Source organism: Erigeron canadensis, chromosome 3 (assembly GCF_010389155.1).
Source record: "Erigeron canadensis isolate Cc75 chromosome 3, C_canadensis_v1, whole genome shotgun sequence".
Lineage (NCBI taxonomy): Eukaryota > Viridiplantae > Streptophyta > Magnoliopsida > Asterales > Asteraceae > Erigeron > Erigeron canadensis.
In genome coordinates, this window is record NC_057763.1 from 15,671,799 (window position 1) to 15,685,118 (window position 13,320).

The 13,320-nt window shown below is 33.9% G+C and overlaps 2 protein-coding genes across 2 annotated transcripts; both read left to right on the forward strand.

Moving 5' to 3' along the window:
• Positions 1 to 469: 469 nt before the first annotated feature.
• On the forward strand, positions 470 to 4,697 carry LOC122593075 (heptahelical transmembrane protein ADIPOR1-like). Its single transcript, XM_043765419.1, has 4 exons — positions 470 to 944; positions 1,951 to 2,043; positions 2,995 to 3,043; positions 3,761 to 4,697. The coding sequence occupies exons 1-4, from the start codon at positions 643 to 645 to the stop codon at positions 4,430 to 4,432; spliced, it is 1,116 nt and encodes a 371-aa protein (XP_043621354.1). The 5' UTR covers positions 470 to 642; the 3' UTR covers positions 4,433 to 4,697.
• Positions 4,698 to 12,392: 7,695 nt separating this feature from the next.
• Positions 12,393 to 12,845, forward strand: LOC122591559. The gene is made up of 2 exons (XM_043763820.1): positions 12,393 to 12,464; positions 12,549 to 12,845. The coding sequence occupies exons 1-2, from the start codon at positions 12,393 to 12,395 to the stop codon at positions 12,843 to 12,845; spliced, it is 369 nt and encodes a 122-aa protein (XP_043619755.1).
• Positions 12,846 to 13,320: the final 475 nt, after the last annotated feature.

The window sequence follows — 13,320 nt, forward strand, 5'->3', positions numbered from 1 at the left end:
AAAAAAATATATGGGTTTACTCATTGGATCAATAACGAACTTTTCAAAAAATATAAGGGTTTACTCATTGAAACAACTGCTATGTTTTTGTCTTGCACAAAATATACATATAAGTGTGTATGAACAAAAGGAATAGAATATCTTAAAAGGATATACATTTAAACCTCTATAAATTAATACTCGATAAATTATTACCTCAATAAAATTAATAATTTATCCAGAACCAACTTAAGAGATTAGTGGAAATCAACCCTCGTTAAATTAATAACTCACTAAATTAATAAAATATTAATATTAGTAATTTATAGAGCTGTAGTAACAAGTCTTCTAACCAAAAGAAAAAAAAAAATTAGGAAAAAAAAAAGTGGGTACCTTTAATGTGGATGTTATAGGTAGTAGTTGTTCCAATAAGCCTTAATTGCCCTTCAAATCTCTCCATCTCTTCTTTCCCATTACCCAACTTTCATTCCATAAATACATACGTACATTTTATTTCATTGTTTCCATCATTTCCATCTCCATTATATATCATTAAGTATAACTACACATTATATATAAATAAATACATACATACACATCTGTCTTGGCTCTTGTGTATGAATATGTGTTTGTGATTTGTGTGTACACAGACCAATTCAAGAAATGAACTCAAATGATGTCTCTGTTTGGAAAAGAAGAAGATCTAAAGAGATCTTGACTGATGATGAAAAATCACATATCGCAACAAATAACAAGAAAAACAGAACCAAGATCAAGAACAAAAAGTTTGTGAATAATAAGAAAAACATCACCCAAAAAGAATACCCTTTATTGAGATTTGAAGAATTACCAGACTATATGAAGGATAATGAGTTTATATTGAATTATTACAGAAGTGATTGGCCTTTGAAACAAGCCTTTTTAAGTCTTTTTCATTGGCACAATGAAACCTTAAATGTTTGGACGTAAGTATCATTTTTCTATCTCTCTTTTAAGTATTTCAAATTTTATGATTTTATTCATTATTTTTGTTTTTATAGATATATATGTTGGCTATTTTCGTATTTAGGGAAAGTTTGTTAATCTAGAAATGTTGAATAGATTTCAAGTATCTGAATTGAAATATTTTTGGTGTGATGGTCCAAAAGGAAGTGGGAGGGTTGTTCAGGATTCAAATTGGAACATCTTTAATTACTAGTAAAACCTAACTTCTAATAAATCACATTAAGAAAAAATATAGTAGTTTTTTTTATGATGGGCATAAATAAATTATCATTATTCATTCCACTTGATTCCCATTTAGTGGGAGCTCATGGATGATCTTTAGTTGTATGATAATGATTTGATCCTTGTTACACTATTTTGGGTATATGTTTGATGATTTACAAGGTTCAATGTATGTGTTCATTGCATGTTATGTATGTACAATATGCAGAGATACCTGTACATATCTAGCTCTACTTCATTCCCATTTTGTTGGAGTTTTGCATCTGTTGATATTTGTTCTGGGTATCCTCTTGATTTCATTTTTGTTCAGTCTGCCATGTAGAAATGATTATTTTTTAGGTGTTTTATGATCTTGTATCATGTGCTTCAGTACTTGTACCTTTTTACTTGACCTTTCTTATTTGTGGGTAAGTTGAAAAAAAAAAGTTGAAAGTCTTCACAGTTTGTGATACATCATACATGTGATGTGAGTTTGTATATTGTCTTTATCATTGTCCTTTTTATCGTTTGATATCTCGTGAGATGTTGATAGTTCAAAAGCTAATCAATGATATTTGACAAAACTTGTACTATATGCAATAATTCTTCATGTTTTGCACATATTTTCCATACAACATATGTTTTGCTTTTGGTAATTTTACTTGTTATTTATTGTTGCTTTTATGTTTATCAGGCTTAATTTTATCATGTTATAATATTGTTTTTGCTGATATATTTGGCTGTTTGCTTCTTCGTCATGTGTAGGCATTTAATTGGATTTGTTGTATTCGTGGGATTGACCATTACAAATTTGATGCATGTGCCTCAAGTTTCAGAGTTCCTTAATTTATTAACTTGGTAAGTATAGGTTATTTCTCCTCCCTTTTTACATTTACATGAAGCATTTGATTCAAGGGCACTTAATATATGTTTTACTTTCCCTATTAGAGCGGTTACAATTTTAACTACTGGTGGTCCGCTGGTGGTGCACTCAGTTATTGTGTGGGACTCGTGGTGGGCTGCTGGTGTTTGGTGGTCCAGTGTTTGTGGTTGTGGTCACGAGCCTTTTGGGCTATTTTTTTTCTGATTACACTTTAACGGCATTTTGTTTTTGTTAAGTTGTCATTTAAAGTATAAAGTTAAATAGATGGTGGGTCTCGTATTAGTGGTTGATTAGTAGTGAGTTGCTTGTGTTGCGTAGTATTAATAGATGCAAAGGTACATAGCTTAATGTCTTGATGATATTGGTTTAACTATAGGTCGCATATTCTAAGAATCTGCTTATAACAATGACAACAAAGAAGCTATGCTTATATAACAATGACAAAATAAGATGCTATCTTGTGGACCCAAATCATAAAATAAATAAAATAATAGACCAGAAAAAGCTTTACTGGCTTGAAATTTTGCTTTTCGTTTTAGTTTAGGACATGCAAAAAGAAAATTATTGTCTAAAATATTCTTCAATGTTTTTGATTGGTTAAATGTCTTAAATATTCTTCAATGTTTTTAGCTGGTTGAATGTCTTAAGTATTCTTCCTATTAGAGAGATAGATATAGTTTAACGTTTAGTATAATAGCCTGGACCGACCTATAAAAGAACACTGTGACCCATAACTTGCTGTCTTGGACCGGAAAGAAATTATAAAATTATTCAAGGAAATATTCTTGAAACAGGTTGTAAAACGTGTAAAGCAAGGTTTTTTAATCGATGATTATAATGATTTTCTCAAAGAATTGTAATGTTCTATATTAGTTTATAATAATGTAATAATTAGATTTCTGGCTTTAATTTTAATGAAATTTCAGGTCTTTCCCGTTAACCCCACGCGGAAATGCATCACATGATTCGATTATGGTAAGTGATTGTTTTGTCCTCATGACACATTTATTAAGCCAAATTGTTTTTGCTTTGAATAAAAAACTATGTAGAATTATCCAAGTTTGATGAAAACCATAGGTATCATTTGCAAAATGCAATGCAGGGGTGTTTCAAGGGTATGAATTACTATTTGGTGGCGATTGTCAACTTAGTAGTCGTTTAAATTGAAATAAAAGTTTTGATGGTCATTAATTTTTTTTAATAATAATACACACGGTATTGTGTATACATATGAAAAAACCACTATACATCTTGAATTAAGTCTTTAGCCCCAACGCAAACTTGAGATCCCCAATTACCCATGGTCAAATGTTCGGAACTTAACTAACGAAAAGTAGTAATCTTACAAAAAGCCCCGGTTTCCATATAGGAATCTTAGTTTATTGCAAAAATTGTTATTGAGGTTTGTTAAAAATGGCAGGTTTCATCCCTAGCTATCTTTATAAATTATGGTTCTGATTCCTGATTTTTGACCTCCATTTACACTTTCGATCCAAAAGTCATAACTTTTGTTCAAAAAGTCAAAACGATTGATGTGGCTCCAAATTTAAGGACTAAAATTGTAATTTATGAGAAACAGGGAAAGAAGCATGTAATTTTTGACAAACTACATGACAACAAGATCTTTGGAATAAATCTTTTATGTGAAGATAAAACCATATGTATATAGAACTAAACTTTTTCATTCTACAGGGTACACCAAAACTTATTGATCTAAAGCATGAATCACCGTTAGAGATGGAGTTTGGACCACCACTAACGATGGCAACACGATGGCCATTCTTTGTGTTCTTAGGTGGCTCAATGTTCTGCCTTCTCTCTAGCAGCACGTGCCACCTCTTCGGCTGTCACTCGCATCATCTAAACCTTCTACTCCTGCAAATGGATTATGTTGGTATAACAATTATGATCATAACCTCATTCTTCCCACCAATCTACTACATTTTCCAATGTGAACCCTTATGGCAATTTGTATATCTTGGTGGGATTACATCTATGGGTGTTTTTACTGTAGTAACTTTACTAGCACCAGCTATGTCTAGTGGAAAGTTCCGTTCATTTCGTGCTTTTCTTTTTATGGGAATGGGCCTCTTTGGGACTGTGCCTGCTATTCATGCTGTCATGGTTAACTGGTATGAACCTCAAAGGAATGGGATTTTAGCCTATGAAATTGCAATGGCGGTTTCATACTTAACCGGTACTATGTTTTATATCACAAGAATCCCGGAAAGATGGAAGCCTGGTTGGTTTGATCTGGCTGGTCATAGCCACCAAATCTTTCACTGCTTTGTGATCATGGGTGCATTGGCTCATTATGGTGCTGCAGTTGTGTTCCTTGAGTATCGAGACCGGGTTGGTTGCTAGTAATATAAAATTGTTGTTTAGGGCCTATTCGTTTAATATTTTGGGGTTTTAGGTGCCCATTTATATGAAGCTGTAGAATGAAAATGTGGTTGTGAGTCCTATTTGTTGTGAAAGTGGGTCCAATTATTTTTTCTTCAATTCTTTTGACACAAATTTGTTGCTGATATACTTATGGTCAAATTGTTGTATAAGTTAAAAACTCAAAAGTTGTAGCGAAATTGATGAATACATTGTTATACTAGTGTCGATTATGTTTGGATGGTTACATTAGTTAATCAAGTTTAAGGATTAATATCCTATTAAAGTTCACTTGATTGGAAGAAAATGTTGGAGTGTAATCATGTTAAATAATAAATGCATGTTCGGAAATAATTTAAGCTTACGAGGTCACACGAAATGGCACGGTAACTTTATACTATTAGTTATTATATTAATGTAATATAATAATTAATTGATCACGAAATAATTAATTTAAATAAATTAAAAAGTTAATTGTATTTAATTAATTAAAAAAAGGTTTAATGTGAAATAAGGAAATTAGAGTAGGGCTCTAATTTCTAATGGGGGGCCGAAAATTGTCATGGGCTTTTAGCCTTTGAGATTGCTTGGTTACCAAGTTAAAAACCCTATTAATTAAGCTTATAAATAGAGGACTTACGCTTAAGGGTTTTATATATATATATATATATATATTCACATGAGAAATCTCTCTTTCTTTTCTCTCTATTTCGACCGACTCCTTTTAAAGGATATTCGGTTTTTGTGTAGTACAAAACTCCACATGACACTTGCATATTTAATGCATGTCATTAGTTGTGATATAATTTGTTTCCGATAGGAACAAATTGGTTTCGGTTATAAGGGGGTTTCGACATTAACAGAGATACACAAAGGGTTGTGAAGTTCGTGATCGGGGTACTAACATACGGTATAAGGGGTGTCTAGTGTGCGATCGTAGAGGGGTTTTGCTTTAAACCCTAACTAATAATAATCTTATTATTAATAATATTATTGGAAGCTTTGCGTAAAGATACACGTTTCAATTCTCACTTTGTTAATTAATTTGATTACATATACGTTTCTTTCCGCTACGTACTCGTGAATTGTTATATGTTTATGTGCTCATATTCTAACAGTGGTATCACGAGCCACATATGTGATCTATTAGTTACAAAGATCAAAACTTGAATAGGGGGTTAAGGGTTGGTTTATATTTAATTAAATGTTAAATAATTAAAAGAGTTTTCTTATTTTATTTTTTAATTAAATCGATTTTAATTAAATAAAATCTAGGGTTTTGTTTAATTAATTTAACCTAATTCAATGTAAGATTGAAACCCTCATGGCAAGTTTTGAGTTTGTGAATTGACATGATTTATGTGTTATAAATTGCATGTTATGTGTTTCTTAATTATTTAAAGTTGTTAAATAATTGTAAAATCACAAGGAATTCATGCAAAATTAATTATGAGTTTACTGAATATATAGAGATATATATATGGCAAAGCATGATGATCAAATAATTAGAGTTAATTATTAGATAACTGTGTGACTATGTGAATTTTTCGTGTGATTTTCCTGATTTGCGACAGTTTACTAAAAAATTCATATCTTTTAACGGGTAATGAGTTAGAAGTTGTGCTTTGGACAGTAGATGCTCAATACATAGGGCTAAAACTTTGTAGTTCTGGCCAAAAGCTGAATCGGACCAGAAACAGGTCTAAACTAGTCGTCAAGCTGCTGGAAATTTCCAGTCAGCATGTTTATGTGTTTATGTGTTATTACTTGTTAATTAAAATTATTTAAAGTCTTACGCAATCAAGGTAACTTGATGTATTTGGTCCTCTTCTTCGGAAGGGGGAGCCGGAATTTAAACATATGCATGAACCATAGTGACCATGTTTAGGTGGCCTACCTTAACTTGTTACATGCTTAAGTAGTTCGGAATTAGTAAGTTTATTAATTTTTGCTTGTTTCTAAGTTGTATAAAGGTGATGCAAAAATTTTTTTCTTGGAAAAATATAAACTTGACTAAGAACTATCGAAATAAAGATTTCTTGGAGTCTTACAACCTTGAGATACACCGGCTCACCCATTTGAACAAACTCTGAGAGAGGTATAAGCCATCTAAAAGGGCGGGTTTTTAATTGCGTCCATTGCAAACCTTTTCCCTTGCGCTTATTTGTGCGTTCAAATGGAGTTACCGAGCTCTCTTGTGTTGTTAAGAATATACAAATGATTTTATTAATTATTATGTTATGAAGATTATGCATGAGTCTTCATACATAAACTTTTGATTCACATCAAATGCATTACCCATTTAAAGTTAAGTCATTGTCACCCACTTTGATTAGAACACTTGTCAGTGTTTTTCGCTCTGCGAGAGACCGTAGGCAAATTGTATCTCTTCAAGGTAGATTACCACTCGTTGTGAGACAGCGGTGGACTATCTACATGTTCTTAATTGGGGGACTTAAAACGAGTTAAGAGGTGAGATCATTGACTCATGGCATAAGATGAGACAAAACATGTTTACAAAACACTTAATACCCCTTTAAAGTGTTGTTGTAAGTCCCATAACTCTAGGAGTTGCATGAATGCAATTATCGTTTTCATGATTACCTTTTGAATACCGTCGTTTCTAGCTGATCAACAGATGAAATGATTGTATGTCAAGTTGGATCCTAGCCTTAGTGAAAGTAATTTGTTAGATGAATTTAACAAGGGTAAATTACATTTCTTAAGAATTAATTATCAAAAATACCGATAATTGAACTTTTGTCTGTTTTGAAGATGGCAACAACAAATCCTTCTCAAAACATCCACCAATCGGCTTTCGGGTCGATACTAGAAAGGGAAAGACTTTCTGGAGCCAAACTTCAATGATTGGTTTCAAGTCATTGATGAGCAGACTCCGTTGTTCTGGGAGCGAATGCTTCAACTTAAAAGTTGGCTGCATACAATGCTCGGTGCGATAGACACAATGAGGTTGCTTGTTTAATGTTGGGAAGCATGAATGTCGACCTTCAAAAGCAATTTCAAAATTATTTTCCTCGTGATATGATTAACAAGCTCAAGTCTTTGTACGAAAAACAAGTAGGAGTGGAGTTGTTTGACCTTGTTGATCAACTTCATGACTTGAGACACGAGCATGGAACATCGGTTAGTCCTCATGTAGTCTAGTTGAAGAGGTACTCATGAGCAATTGGAAAGGTTTAACTATGCTTATCATCTGCCTATTACTATTGGCATGAACCTAAAAAGAGGAATTTTTATGAGTTCGTGCGCAATTATAATATGCATAGCATGAGTAAAACCATAGCTAAACTTCATGCCATGTTAATTGAGTATGAGAAAGAGCTTCCAAGGAAATCTGCTACACCTCGAGTTCTTATGATCAAAGGAGGAAAGGTTCAGAAAGCAAAACAACCGTAAGCTAAGGGCAAGATTTTTGGTAAGAGAAAACAAGTTGTGTTAGTCTCAAAAACCTTAAAAGACCTTTTTGGTAAAAAGAGCATACGGCTAAAGTATCTAGCTGAGTTGAATGCGAAGAAGAAGCAAGCTGGTTCGGCAAGTGCTTCAGGTATCTTCAAAACTGAATTATATGTGTTGTTATACAGATAATAATTCAATAGCAAAAGAGTCAAGTTTAACTTGGACTCTAACTATCTTTGACATTGTCATCTTGTTTAATTTTGTCAAGAAAAGCATTTAATGACTTCAAAGGGACGGTGTCCTACAGTCAAATGATGAATTATTTGATAAATGCATGTTTTTGACATTATTGTTAGCAAGAAACGCATACTTCAATATGAAGGGATTTTACAAATGATGTATCATTTGGCAAATGCATTTCTTGAGGTTTCGGAAAGATGACAAGAATACCTTTTCCGCATAAAACCGGAGAGGGCTAAAGAACTACTTGGACTAATACATACGGATGTATGTGGCCCATTTAGACATGTGTCAAGGAGAGGTGCTAGCTACTTCGTCACTTTTACGGATGATTTCAGTCGTTATGGTTATGTTTATTTGATTAAGCATAAACATGAAGTCTTCGAAACATTCAAGGAATTTAAAAGTGAAGCAGAGAATTAACTCAGTAAAACCATCAAGATTCTTCGTTCAGATTAAGATGGGAAATACCTAAGCAAAAGTTTAAGGATCATCTAAAAGCTTGTGGATTTATCCAAGAGTTTACTCCTATATAAAGGTATATTTGAAAGGAGACATCGAACCTTGTTCAACATGGTGAGATAAATGATGAATCTTAAGACTCCCCCATTTCATTTTGGGATTATGCTCCAGAGATTGTTGCATGCAATCTTAATATGGTTCCAACCAAGAGGGTTGACAAGACACCGCATGAATGTGGTGTTAAGTGCATCTTTGTAGAATACTCAAAGGAAACAATGAGTTACTACTTCTACTTTCCTGCCGGAAACGCTGTCAAAGTATTTTTTGATTTGCTAAGTTCCTTGAAAGGAAACTCATATCCCAAGAGGACAATGGGAGGATTGTTGAACTTGATGAGGCTCAAGAAGATGTGTCAACTTCTGAAAAGACTAGCAATCTTCAACTTGGGGGGGGGGGGGAATGTTCAAAGAGATGAATCTCTAGATGAACTACAAGTTGAAGATTATAATGAAGCGATTCCAATTCGTAGGTCCTCAAGGACAATACGTTCTCGTGAAAGATTAAACCTTATGGTTGAATATGAAGAACACGTATTAGGAGATTTGAATGAACCTCCTAATTTCAAAGTTGCATTATCGGATCCGGAGTCCGACAAATGGCTTGAAGCTGCGAATGTGGAAATGAAATCCATGAAAGATAATCAAGTATGGAGCTTGGTTGATCTTCCACCAAATGGAAGAACCGTTGGGTGTAAATGGATCTTCAAGAAAAAGACCGACATGGATGGAAATGTACACACCTATAAAGCTCGTCTTGTGGCAAAAGGTTATACTCAACTTTTTAGAGTTGATTATGAGGAAACCTTTTCTCTCATTGCGGACATTAGAGCTATTAGGATCATCTTAGACATAACAGCTTACTATGACTTTGAGATATGACAAATGGATGTCAAAACCGCTTTCTTGAATGGTTTTCTAGATGAGGATGTCTATATCGTACAACCATAAGGTTTTATTGATCCAAAACATCCCAACAAAGTGTGCAAACTTCAAAGGTCCATTTATGGATTGAAGCAAGCATCAAGGAGTTGGAACAAAAGGTTTAATGAAGAGATCAACAAGTTTGGTTTTGTTCAAAATCCTGGTGAGCCATGTATTCGCAAAGCTAGTGGGAGTAATGTTACTTTCCTTGTCTTGTATGTCGATGGCATATTGATAATAGGAAATCACATTCCAATGTTGAAAGAAGTTAAATCTTATCTTGGAAAGTGTTTCGCTATGAAAGACTTGGGTGAAGTGGCATTCATACTTGGAATCAAGATCTATAGAGATAGAAGTAAACGGTTGATTAGATTAAGTCAAAGTGCGTATATAGATAAGATCTTGAAGAGATTCAAGATGGAAAATTCTAAGCCCGGGAATTTGCCGATGCAAGAAGGACTTAATTCATCTAGCAAGAATGGTGCTTCTACACCTGAAAAGGTGGAGCGTATGCAAAGAGTTCCTTATGTTTCGACTGTGAGATCTATCATGTATGCGGTAAGATGCACTAGACCTGAAGTTGTGTTCGCTCAAAATTTTTTTAGCCGATATCAGCAAAATCCAGGAGTGGATCAATGAACTGCTGTAAAGAATATTCTTAAGTACATGCGGGCTACTAAAGAATTATTCTTGGTGTATGGTTGAAATCCCGATCAAAACTCAAATGGTAATAGAATTTGTGATGTTGGATTTCATGACTGATGAAGATGATTCAAAATATCAGTCGGGATACATCTTCATTTTAAATGAAGACACGATGGAATGCTTTAAGCTAAAACCAAACCACAGTTGCTATGTATGTGACAGAGTCTGAGTATATTGTCGTCTCAGAGAAGACGACATGAAGGTTGTCTGGATTAAAAAGTTTATTTTTGGATTTTAACATGATAATCCTCAAATAACACATTTATGGATCTGTACTATGATAATTCGGGAGCAATTATCATTGCCAATGAACCTGGGTTCAAAAAGGTGCCAGACATTACCTAAGAAAATATCACTACGTTCGTAAGCAAAACGAATTGCGTGAAATCAAATTACTCAAAGTTCACACATATTATAACTTAGCGGATCCTTTTACAAAGGAGAGCTTAATAAGCATGCTGAGGGCATGGGTCTTAGATATTGCTAAGTTATATCATGTAAATCTGTTGTTGGTATTTGGATAATGGGATGTTCAACAATTGTTATTTTAATAAATAGATTTTTATACGCGGTATAAGTTATTTCATTTTATAATAAATGTATCCTATATTTGCATATTTAGATCCATGAATATTTAAAATATTCTAAATTTCCATTGTCGATTAATTATATGGGAATATAGTTAAAGTAAGACAATTGTGAGAGATTGGTGAAAATATTTAAGGGAATATTTTGAAGATGGTGAATTTCGTACCAAACGCACATGATATTCAAAAGGAATATTGGACTTACCCCACATAACGAATTATCATTTTATGGATCAGCGTCATTAAGTGAAATTCGTGAAATGGTTACTTTATTTATCATTTGACTTGACGTACAAGTGAGTTATGCATGTGTGGATTGCATTTTTAGATATAGTTCCTAATTGTCCTAAACAAGGTAGTAATAAAGAGCTATTTTCAGAAATGTTAAGAAACGACATGGCCAGACACTTGTAGTCAATATAGGATTTGTTCCTTCAATTTGCAACTGAAGTATGATACCATTTGGGCCCCTAGTTGATTAGTTAAGATGTTTGTATGGCCATACCCAAATGAACTCAAGAAGAGGTCTTGACTAATTTCGTAATCTTTACTAATTGTAGAAATAAAAAACATAATCATTAATTTATGAAATGACATTGATCCATATTCATAATTAACAATGGTATCTGAACAAAGGGATATTAAAGACTAAATCATTTCAAATTAGCATTTTAAGAAACTATTCTTAAATATTTCCGGGAGTATTGGCGTGTTGCTAGACGCTAACCAATGTTATTGCTTTTATAAATAACATGGTCAAGTGGGAGCTGTTGGAGTGTGATCATATTAAATAATAAACGCATGTCCGGAAATAATTTAAGCCTACGGGGTCACACGAAATGACACGGTAACTCTATACTATTAGTTATTATATTAATGTAATATAATAATTAATTGATCACGAAATAATTAATTTAAATAAATTAAAGAGTTAATTGTATTTAATTAATTAAAAAGATGTTTAATGTGAAATAAGGAAATCAAATTAGGGCTCTAATTTCTAATTGGGGGGCCGACAATTGTCATGGGCTTTTAGCCTTTGAGATTGCTTGGTCACCAAGTTAAAAACTCTATAAATAAAGGGCTTAGGCTTAAGGGTTATATATATATATTCACATGAGAAATTTCTCTTTCTTTTATCTCTATTTCGACCGATTCCTTTTAAAGGATATTCGGTTTTTGTGTCGTACAAAACTCCACATGACACTTGCATATTTAATGCATGTCATTAGGTGTGATATATTTTGTTTCCAATAGAAACAAATCTTAACTGTGTATTATTCCTTTATTTTAGGAATAGATTATTATTGTTTAGGAATAGATTAACCATGTATTATTCCTCTAAATTAGGAATAGATTATCATTGTAGATCGTTTCCATTATATGTATTGTATTCTCCCTATTTAAAGGGTTTTATGCATCAATGAAAAGGGGCAGTCAAGAAGTTCATATCATAAACACTTTTATGGTATCAGAGAGCTACGGTTCTGAAAATATCTTTTATTTATTTATTTTTTCTTTAGATTTTTAATTTTATTATTATTATTACCCATGACGACATCTGATGAACAACCATCCTCCTCAACCAATCCAAATCATGTCTCATTACACCCTGCATATTCTGTAAACAATATTCAATCCAAAATTCGAACCCTAGATGGCACCACTGTTACATACTCTTCATAGGTAAAACTTTTCAAGTTTCAGGCCATAGCCTACCGCGTCTTGGACCATATCGACACCACACCACCACCAAAATCCAAGGATCCAGCCTATCCTGTTTGGAAAAAACTAGATGCCTTGGTCTCTCAATGGATCTATAGCACTGTTTCGGATGATCTGCTCACTCGCATTCTTGATACAGAAGCCACAGCCCATGCCACATGGCTCAAACTTGAAAAGATTTTCTTAAGCAATAAACAAGCCAGAGCCGCTGCACTTGAAACTCGGTTTGTTAACCTCACCTTAGCAACCTGCGACTCAGTAGATGACTACTGCACTTGAAGGAACTCGCGAATCAATTGACTGATGTTGACCAGCCCGTCACTGACAATCGCCTAGTATTACAGCTCGCACGTGGCTTGTCACAGGAATTTGATTCAACAGCCCAGTTGATCCACTCATAAGAAGCAGACTGGGATCTCGCACAAACCATGTTAAAAGATGAGGTTATCCGCCAATCTGCATGACAACAACAGAATACTTCGGTTCTTATCGCCCACACGGCTACCAACAACAACACCACCTCTCAACCCACCCCCATCAACAGCAGCCAGCCTCCTAATATTAATCCCACTGGTCTGAACAATTTCAACTATTCAAATTACCGAGGTCGTAGACGGGGGCGCGACCAGAACCACCGGGGATGTGGTAACCGTGGCAGGGGATATCGTGGTCAGTTTTCACCAGGTCCTTGGGATTTTCAGAACCCAATTCTAACTGGTCAGCAGTAGTACCCACAATGGGCCTGGTGGAACAC

Excerpts from the sequence above, each read along its gene's own strand:
- LOC122593075 (XM_043765419.1), top strand. The coding sequence starts at position 643 with ATGAACTCAAATGATGTCTCTGTTTGGAAAAGAAGAAGATCTAAAGAG. Across the intron at positions 2,044-2,994 it reads TTCCTTAATTTATTAACTTG|GTCTTTCCCGTTAACCCCAC; the intron begins GTAAGTATAGGT and ends ATGAAATTTCAG. Across the intron at positions 3,044-3,760 it reads CATCACATGATTCGATTATG|GGTACACCAAAACTTATTGA; the intron begins GTAAGTGATTGT and ends TTCATTCTACAG.
- LOC122591559 (XM_043763820.1), top strand. The coding sequence starts at position 12,393 with ATGACGACATCTGATGAACAACCATCCTCCTCAACCAATCCAAATCAT. Across the intron at positions 12,465-12,548 it reads CATTACACCCTGCATATTCT|GCCATAGCCTACCGCGTCTT; the intron begins GTAAACAATATT and ends TTCAAGTTTCAG.